This window comes from Palaemon carinicauda, chromosome 33 (genome assembly GCF_036898095.1).
Source record: "Palaemon carinicauda isolate YSFRI2023 chromosome 33, ASM3689809v2, whole genome shotgun sequence".
Classification (NCBI taxonomy): domain Eukaryota; kingdom Metazoa; phylum Arthropoda; class Malacostraca; order Decapoda; family Palaemonidae; genus Palaemon; species Palaemon carinicauda.
In genome coordinates, this window is record NC_090757.1 from 486,308 (window position 1) to 495,067 (window position 8,760).

At 46.1% G+C, this 8,760-nt stretch overlaps 7 protein-coding genes across 7 annotated transcripts; all 7 read right to left on the reverse strand.

The window, feature by feature from the left end:
• Positions 1-2,491: 2,491 nt before the first annotated feature.
• On the reverse strand, positions 2,492-2,899 carry LOC137626012 (octapeptide-repeat protein T2-like). The gene has a single exon (XM_068357097.1). It carries the CDS (start codon positions 2,897-2,899, stop codon positions 2,492-2,494), a length of 408 nt encoding a protein of 135 aa, XP_068213198.1.
• Positions 2,900-2,976: 77 nt separating this feature from the next.
• LOC137626013 (octapeptide-repeat protein T2-like) lies at positions 2,977-3,384 on the reverse strand. Its single transcript, XM_068357098.1, has one exon. The coding sequence runs from the start codon at positions 3,382-3,384 to the stop codon at positions 2,977-2,979; it is 408 nt and encodes a 135-aa protein (XP_068213199.1).
• A 67-nt stretch (positions 3,385-3,451) lies between these two features.
• LOC137626014 (octapeptide-repeat protein T2-like) lies at positions 3,452-4,567 on the reverse strand. Its single transcript, XM_068357099.1, has 2 exons — positions 4,164-4,567; positions 3,452-3,791 (listed from the first exon to the last, which is right to left on the reverse strand). Exons 1-2 carry the CDS (start codon positions 4,565-4,567, stop codon positions 3,452-3,454), a joined length of 744 nt encoding a protein of 247 aa, XP_068213200.1.
• A 77-nt stretch (positions 4,568-4,644) lies between these two features.
• LOC137626015 (octapeptide-repeat protein T2-like) lies at positions 4,645-5,052 on the reverse strand. The gene has a single exon (XM_068357100.1). The coding sequence runs from the start codon at positions 5,050-5,052 to the stop codon at positions 4,645-4,647; it is 408 nt and encodes a 135-aa protein (XP_068213201.1).
• A 67-nt stretch (positions 5,053-5,119) lies between these two features.
• Positions 5,120-6,375, reverse strand: LOC137626016 (octapeptide-repeat protein T2-like). The gene is made up of 3 exons (XM_068357102.1): positions 6,335-6,375; positions 5,832-6,167; positions 5,120-5,459 (listed from the first exon to the last, which is right to left on the reverse strand). Exons 1-3 carry the CDS (start codon positions 6,373-6,375, stop codon positions 5,120-5,122), a joined length of 717 nt encoding a protein of 238 aa, XP_068213203.1.
• Positions 6,376-6,532: 157 nt separating this feature from the next.
• On the reverse strand, positions 6,533-6,883 carry LOC137626017 (octapeptide-repeat protein T2-like). The gene has a single exon (XM_068357103.1). It carries the CDS (start codon positions 6,881-6,883, stop codon positions 6,533-6,535), a length of 351 nt encoding a protein of 116 aa, XP_068213204.1.
• A 391-nt stretch (positions 6,884-7,274) lies between these two features.
• Positions 7,275-8,045, reverse strand: LOC137626018 (high mobility group nucleosome-binding domain-containing protein 5-like). The gene has a single exon (XM_068357104.1). The coding sequence runs from the start codon at positions 8,043-8,045 to the stop codon at positions 7,275-7,277; it is 771 nt and encodes a 256-aa protein (XP_068213205.1).
• Between the last annotated feature and the right edge of the window lie 715 nt (positions 8,046-8,760).

Genomic DNA, 8,760 nt, shown 5'->3' on the forward strand with positions numbered 1-8,760 from the left:
CTTCTTCTTCTTCTTCTTCTTCTTCTTCTTCTTATTATTATTATTATTATTATTATTACAACAACAAATACTACTACTACTACTACTACTACTACTACTACTACTACTACTACTACAACTACTACTACTACTAACTAAGCTACAACCCTAATTGGTAAAGCAGGATGCTATAAGACCAAGGGCTCCAACAGGGAAAAATGGCCTTGTGAGGAAAGGAGTTAGAAGATAAATAAACTACATAAGTATCGAATAATGAATATACAGTATCATAAGATCATTAACAACGTTACACGAGGAGGAGAGACTTATGTCGGCCTGTTCAGCATAAATCCATTAGCTGCTAGTTTCAACTTCTCAAGTTCTAATGATTCAAGAGCCCGGTTAAGAAGATCATTCCAAAATCTGATCATAGCTGGAATAAAACTTCTGTAATACTTTAATTGCTTAACTTATTAATTTATGTACACTTCCATTGAACTTGGGTGTAGGATTTTAATTCTAAAATATTTATTTTGAGAAAACAAGGTGAAAATAAAATTTCGTAGATGGGAAAACTATGACGCCAAGAAATGTATTTAGAAACTCATGAAATCTGAATAAAATAAAATAAAAAAATCAGACGTTTTGTCTTACAAAACAAGTTTAAGGCAACTCAAACCATAAGCAACTTTTCAGACACAAAGCTATTATAGCAATTAAGAGATTCAGTGTTTCTTCAGCATGATTTTAAGAAGGGGTTGTAGGGGAGTGGTTGTTGGGGAGGAGTTGTAGAGGAGGGGTTTTTGGGGAGGAGTTGTAGGGGAGGGGTTGTTGGGAAGGAGTTGTAGGGGGGTTGTAGGGGTTGTAGAGGAGGAGTTGTAGGGGAGGATTTGTAGGGGAGGAGTTGTAGGGGAGGGGTTGATAGGAAGGAGTTGTAGGGAAGGAGTTGTAGGGGGGTTGTAGGGGAGGGGTTGTAGGGGAGGAGTTGTGGGGGAGGGGTTGTAGGTGAGGAGTTGTGGGGGAGGGTTTGTAGGGGAGGAGTTGTGGGGAAGGAGTTGTGTGGGAGGGGTTGTAAGGTGGTGTAGGGGGCGACCGTCTCTGGATAACAGTATAAGGGGGAAAGGTGACACTTTAAAGTCGTCTGATTTCAGTTCCAGTTTCATCAGAATAGATACTCACCAGAACGTCAGCCGGGCAAGCCCAACCCACCACTGTGGTGACTAACCACAGCAGTGGCCACCCAAGTAAGCAGCTTAAACGCACGGTCCCAGGCTAGGATCGATCTGCTTTCATGTGAATGCTAGGCGAACACGTTACCACTGTACTAGCAAAGAGGCTGTCTGTAACTAAATAATTAGAAAATTTCCTTTCAATATTTTTCACCATATCAAAATCAATCAATAAAGTAATGGGGGATACTGAGAAGTTTTCTTTTTAAATTTGCGATATTAGTTATGATTGTAATCAGTTTCATATAAAACTTGAAAACAACCAATTATAATATAATATTCAGACGAAATGGTTTTATCTATATGATTAATAGTTCTCTCACCCTGTTCTCAAAATATCAATTGACCAAACAAGAATAAAAAAAAGCTTACTCTAAAGGACAAACTCCCTCCTTTCTCATCTACATCTCACGTCCTCCGGCGGACAAGCCTTTAACCTGCGCATCTGCATATTCCCTCCAATCGACGCCAATCGCCCACAACTTCCTCGCTCCGAATATCATGCTGGCTTCCTTTCCAGGAGAGTTTTGGCCGTTTGCTTGATGTGAGGAGGGCTTCCATCCCTTTCTCTTCCTCCACTATTTGCTTCCCTTTCTCTTCCTCCACTTCGTCCTTCTGTTTCTCTTTCTTCTCTGCGTCCTTCCCCTTTTCGTCCTCCTCTGCGTCCTTCCCTTTCTCTTCCTTCTCTGCGTCCTTCCCTTTTTCTTCCTCCTATGTGTCCTTCCCTTTCTCTTCTTTCTCTGCATCGCGTCCATCTCTTTCTCTTCCTCCTGTGTGTCCTTCCCTTTCTCTTTCTTCACTGCGTCCTTCCCTTTCTCGCCCTCCACTGCGTCCTTCCCTTTCTCGCCCTCCACTGCGTCCTTCCCTTTCTCTTTCTCCACTGCGTCCTTCCCTTTCTCTTTCTCCTCTGTGTCTCTCCCTTTCTCATCCTCCTCTACGTCCTTCCCTTTCTCTTCCTTCTCTCATCCTTCCCTTTCTCTTTCTCCTCTGCTTCTTTCCCTTTCTCTTCCTCCTCGGCATCCATCTGTTTCTCTTCATCATGTGTCTTTCCCTTTCTCTTCCTACTCTGCGTTTTTCCGATTTCTCTTCCTCCTGTGCGTCCTTCAGTTTCTCTTCCTCCTGTGTGTCCTTCCCTTTCTCTTTCTTCACTGCGTCCTTCCCTTTCTCGCCCTCCACTGCGTCCTTCCCTTTCTCGCCCTCCACTGCGTCCTTCCCTTTCTCTTTCTCCACTGCGTCCTTCCCTTTCTCTTTCTCCTCTGTGTCTCTCCCTTTCTCATCCTCCTCTACGTCCTTCCCTTTCTCTTCCTTCTCTCATCCTTCCCTTTCTCTTTCTCCTCTGCTTCTTTCCCTTTCTCTTCCTCCTCGGCATCCATCTGTTTCTCTTCATCATGTGTATTTCCCTTTCTCTTCCTACTCTGCGTTTTTCCGATTTCTCTTCCTCCTGTGCGTCCTTCAGTTTCTCTTCCTCCTGTGTGTCCTTCCCTTTCTCTTTCTTCACTGCGTCCTTCCCTTTCTCGCCCTCCACTGCGTCCTTCCCTTTCTCGCCCTCCACTGCGTCCTTCCCTTTCTCGCCCTCCACTGCGTCGTTCCCTTTCTCTTCCTTCTCTGCATCCTTCCCTTTTTCTTCCTCCTATGTGTCCTTCCCTTTCTCTTCTTTCTCTGCATCGCGTCCATCTCTTTCTCTTCCTCATGTGTCCTTCCCTTTCTCTTCCTCATGTGTCATTCCCTTTCTCTTTCTCCTCTGTGTCTCTCCCTTTCTCATCCTCCTCTACGTCCTTCCCTTTCTCTTCCTTCTCTCATCCTTCCCTTTCTCTTTCTCCTCTGCTTCTTTCCCTTTCTCTTCCTCCTCGGCATCCATCTGTTTCTCTTCATCATGTGTCTTTCCCTTTCTCTTCCTACTCTGCGTTTTTCCGATTTCTCTTCCTCCTGTGCGTCCTTCAGTTTCTCTTCCTCCTGTGTGTCCTTCCCTTTCTCTTTCTTCACTGCGTCCTTCCCTTTCTCGCCCTCCACTGCGTCCTTCCCTTTCTCGCCCTCCACTGCGTCCTTCCCTTTCTCGCCCTCCACTGCGTCGTTCCCTTTCTCTTCCTTCTCTGCATCCTTCCCTTTTTCTTCCTCCTATGTGTCCTTCCCTTTCTCTTCTTTCTCTGCATCGCGTCCATCTCTTTCTCTTCCTCATGTGTCCTTCCCTTTCTCTTCCTCATGTGTCATTCCCTTTCTCTTTCTCCTCTGTGTCTCTCCCTTTCTCATCCTCCTCTACGTCCTTCCCTTTCTCTTCCTTCTCTCATCCTTCCCTTTCTCTTTCTCCTCTGCTTCTTTCCCTTTCTCTTCCTCCTCGGCATCCATCTGTTTCTCTTCATCATGTGTCTTTCCCTTTCTCTTCCTACTCTGCGTTTTTCCGATTTCTCTTCCTCCTGTGCGTCCTTCAGTTTCTCTTCCTCCTGTGTGTCCTTCCCTTTCTCTTTCTTCACTGCGTCCTTCCCTTTCTCGCCCTCCACTGCGTCCTTCCCTTTCTCGCCCTCCACTGCGTCCTTCCCTTTCTCTTTCTCCACTGCGTCCTTCCCTTTCTCTTTCTCCTCTGTGTCTCTCCCTTTCTCATCCTCCTCTACGTCCTTCCCTTTCTCTTCCTTCTCTCATCCTTCCCTTTCTCTTTCTCCTCTGCTTCTTTCCCTTTCTCTTCCTCCTCGGCATCCATCTGTTTCTCTTCATCATGTGTCTTTCCCTTTCTCTTCCTACTCTGCGTTTTTCCGATTTCTCTTCCTCCTGTGCGTCCTTCAGTTTCTCTTCCTCCTGTGTGTCCTTCCCTTTCTCTTTCTTCACTGCGTCCTTCCCTTTCTCGCCCTCCACTGCGTCCTTCCCTTTCTCGCCCTCCACTGCGTCCTTCCCTTTCTCTTTCTCCACTGCGTCCTTCCCTTTCTCTTTCTCCTCTGTGTCTCTCCCTTTCTCATCCTCCTCTACGTCCTTCCCTTTCTCTTCCTTCTCTCATCCTTCCCTTTCTCTTTCTCCTCTGCTTCTTTCCCTTTCTCTTCCTCCTCGGCATCCATCTGTTTCTCTTCATCATGTGTCTTTCCCTTTCTCTTCCTACTCTGCGTTTTTCCGATTTCTCTTCCTCCTGTGCGTCCTTCAGTTTCTCTTCCTCCTGTGTGTCCTTCCCTTTCTCTTTCTTCACTGCGTCCTTCCCTTTCTCGCCCTCCACTGCGTCCTTCCCTTTCTCGCCCTCCACTGCGTCCTTCCCTTTCTCGCCCTCCACTGCGTCGTTCCCTTTCTCTTCCTTCTCTGCATCCTTCCCTTTTTCTTCCTCCTATGTGTCCTTCCCTTTCTCTTCTTTCTCTGCATCGCGTCCATCTCTTTCTCTTCCTCATGTGTCCTTCCCTTTCTCTTCCTCATGTGTCATTCCCTTTCTCTTTCTCCTCTGTGTCTCTCCCTTTCTCATCCTCCTCTACGTCCTTCCCTTTCTCTTCCTTCTCTCATCCTTCCCTTTCTCTTTCTCCTCTGCTTCTTTCCCTTTCTCTTCCTCCTCGGCATCCATCTGTTTCTCTTCATCATGTGTCTTTCCCTTTCTCTTCCTACTCTGCGTTTTTCCGATTTCTCTTCCTCCTGTGCGTCCTTCAGTTTCTCTTCCTCCTGTGTGTCCTTCCCTTTCTCTTTCTTCACTGCGTCCTTCCCTTTCTCGCCCTCCACTGCGTCCTTCCCTTTCTCGCCCTCCACTGCGTCCTTCCCTTTCTCGCCCTCCACTGCGTCGTTCCCTTTCTCTTCCTTCTCTGCATCCTTCCCTTTTTCTTCCTCCTATGTGTCCTTCCCTTTCTCTTCTTTCTCTGCATCGCGTCCATCTCTTTCTCTTCCTCATGTGTCCTTCCCTTTCTCTTCCTCATGTGTCATTCCCTTTCTCTTTCTCCTCTGTGTCTCTCCCTTTCTCATCCTCCTCTACGTCCTTCCCTTTCTCTTCCTTCTCTCATCCTTCCCTTTCTCTTTCTCCTCTGCTTCTTTCCCTTTCTCTTCCTCCTCGGCATCCATCTGTTTCTCTTCATCATGTGTCTTTCCCTTTCTCTTCCTACTCTGCGTTTTTCCGATTTCTCTTCCTCCTGTGCGTCCTTCAGTTTCTCTTCCTCCTGTGTGTCCTTCCCTTTCTCTTTCTTCACTGCGTCCTTCCCTTTCTCGCCCTCCACTGCGTCCTTCCCTTTCTCGCCCTCCACTGCGTCCTTCCCTTTCTCTTTCTCCACTGCGTCCTTCCCTTTCTCTTTCTCCTCTGTGTCTCTCCCTTTCTCATCCTCCTCTACGTCCTTCCCTTTCTCTTCCTTCTCTCATCCTTCCCTTTCTCTTTCTCCTCTGCTTCTTTCCCTTTCTCTTCCTCCTCGGCATCCATCTGTTTCTCTTCATCATGTGTCTTTCCCTTTCTCTTCCTACTCTGCGTTTTTCCGATTTCTCTTCCTCCTGTGCGTCCTTCAGTTTCTCTTCCTCCTGTGTGTCCTTCCCTTTCTCTTTCTTCACTGCGTCCTTCCCTTTCTCGCCCTCCACTGCGTCCTTCCCTTTCTCGCCCTCCACTGCGTCCTTCCCTTTCTCTTTCTCCACTGCGTCCTTCCCTTTCTCTTTCTCCTCTGTGTCTCTCCCTTTCTCATCCTCCTCTACGTCCTTCCCTTTCTCTTCCTTCTCTCATCCTTCCCTTTCTCTTTCTCCTCTGCTTCTTTCCCTTTCTCTTCCTCCTCGGCATCCATCTGTTTCTCTTCATCATGTGTCTTTCCCTTTCTCTTCCTACTCTGCGTTTTTCCGATTTCTCTTCCTCCTGTGCGTCCTTCAGTTTCTCTTCCTCCTGTGCATTCTTCCCTTTCTCTTTCTTCACTGCGTCCTTCCCTTTCTCGCCCTCCACTGCGTCCTTCCCTTTCTCGCCCTCCACTGCGTCCTTCCCTTTCTCTTTCTCCACTGCGTCCTTCCCTTTCTCTTTCTCCACTGCGTCCTTCCTTTTCTCTTACTTAACAGCGTTCTTCCGTTTCTCTTACTCCTCTGTTTCCTTCCCTTTCTCTTCCTCCTTTGCGTCCTTACCTTTCTGTTTCTCTTCTGCGTCCTTCCCTTTTCTTTACTCCTCTGCGTCCTTCCCTTTCTCTTTCTCCTCTACATCCTTTCCTTTTTCTTACACCTCTGCATCCTTCCCTTCCTCTTTCTCCTCTGTGTCCATCCCTTTCTCTTCCTCCTGTGCATTCTTCCCTTTTACTTCCTTCACTACGTCCTTTCCTTTCTCTTACTCCTCTGCATCCTTCCCTTTCTTTTTCTCCTCTGCTTCCTTCCCTTTCTCTTCCTCCTGTACACTCTCCCCTTTTTCTTCTTCATCTGTGTCATCCGTCCCTTTCTCTTCCTCCTGTGCGTCCTTCCCTTTCTCTTCCTCGTGTGTCCTTCCCTTTTTTTTCCTCCTCAGCGCCCTTCCCTTTCTCTTTCTCCTCTGTGTCTCCCTTTTTCATCCTCCTCTGTGTCCTTCCCTTTCTCTTCCTCCTCTGCATTCTTCCCTTTCTCTTCCTCCTCTGCGTCCTTCCCTTTCTCTTCTTCCTCTGCACCATTCCCTTTCTCTTCCCCCACTGCGTCCTTCCCTTTTTCTTCTTCCTCTGCATCCTTCCGTTTCTCTTCCTCCTGTGCATCCTTCCATTTCTCTTCCTCCTGTGCGTCCTTCCCTTTTTCTTACTCGTCTGCATCCTTCCCTTTCTCTTACTCGTCTGCGTCCTTCCCTTTCTCTTCCTCCTCTGCTTCCTGCCCTTTCTCTTCTACCTCTGCATCCTCCTCTTTCTCTTCCTCCACTGCGTCCTTCCTTTTTTCTTCTTCCTCTGCGTCCTATCTTTTCTCTTCCTCCTGTGCGTCCTTCCGTTTCTCTTCCTCCTGTGCATCCTTCCCTTTCTCTTCGTCCTGTGCATTCTTCCCTTTCTCTTCCTTCCCTGCATCCTTCCCTTTCTCTTCCTACGCTGTGTCCTTCTCTTTCTCTTCCTCCTTTGCGTCCTTCTCTTTTTCTTCCTCCTCTCCATTCTTCCCTTTCTCTTCCTTTGCTGCATCCTTCACTTTCTCTTCCTCCTCTGCATCCTTCCTTTTCTCTTACTCCTCTGTGTCCTTCCTTTTCTCTTCTTCCTCTGTATCATTCCCTTTCTCTTCCTCCACTGCACCCCTCCCTTTTTCTTCTTCCTCTGCATCCTTTCCTTTCTCTTCTGCCTGTGCGTCCTTTCCTTTCTCTTCCTCCTGTGTGTCCTTCCCTTTCTCTTCCTCCTGTGCGTCCTTCCCTTTCTCTTCCTCCTGTGCGTCCTTCCCTTTCTTTTCCTCCTGTGCGTCCTTCCTTTTCTTTTCCTCCTGTGCATTCTTCCCCTTCTCTTCCTTCACTGCGTCCTTCCCTCTCTCTTCCTTCTCTGTGTCCTTCCTTTTCTCTTCCTCCTTTACGGCCTGCCATTTTTCTTTCTCCTCTGCATTATTCCCTTTCTGTTCCTTCACTGCGTCCTTCCCTTTCTCTTCCTTCACTGCATCCTTCCCTTTCTCTTCATCCTTTGCGTCCTTCCCTTTCTCTTCCTTCACTGCGTCCTTCCCTTTCTCTTCCTCCTCTGCATCATTACCTTCTCTTTTTTCAGCTGCATCTTTCCCTTTCTCTTCTCTGCATCCTTCCCTTTCTCTTCTTCCTCTGTGTCCTTGCCTTTCTCTTCTTCCTCTGCGTCCTTCCCCTTCTCTTCCTCCTCTACGTCCTTCCCTTTCTCTTCCTCCTCTTCCTTTTACACCTTCATCCTCCGTCCTTTCATCCTCTTGCGAGCGAAGGACATACTGAGGCTGGCAAATGAAGGGGCGTATATGGAGAGCCCTAGAAAATCTGGAGTTCTCGTTCATTCGAGATATGTTACATGGAAACGATACAGGAATACATAAGCTGTATTTAAGGTCCATTTATATTGCACGTTTTCATTGTTTGTGTCAACTAAACAAGTCTCATCCTTTTATTCCCTATTCATTCTATCTTCTTGTTTCTTACCCATGATATTCGCAAATCTCTCTTTGCACCATTTGAGCTCGAAATCTAATATGAAGTTTATAGGCATATGAAAAGTGATTGCAATAACCGGGATAGTAGAACACCAAATTTATTTTTGAAAATAATCTCCCTATATGATAAAGAACGAACCTTTTCAAAATTTCAAGGGCTAAAACTAACCACGAGATCCCCATAATTTTAATTCAGAATATAGAATTTGAGTTAAAAATTCTTTCATCCTAATCAAGGGAAATACTGCTTTTTTTTTTTTCATTTTATTCTATAATATGACCATTTCCATCAGTATATATATATTTTTTTTTTAGATTTTGGTTATAGAAAATTTTTATCTAACCTTTTCATTTTGATTAATTTAGTTCATAATTCACTAGGGGAACTTTTGAAAGTGAAACAGTTCTTCATAATACACTTGCGTATTTAAATTTCCTAGATTGAATATATCTTTCTATATACAAATAGAAAACTCTTAAGTAAAACCAGATAATCTTATAAATAGGCCTGTTAAAATTTCTAAGGAAAACAAAGGAAGCTTTAATCTTCCAGTTACTTTGA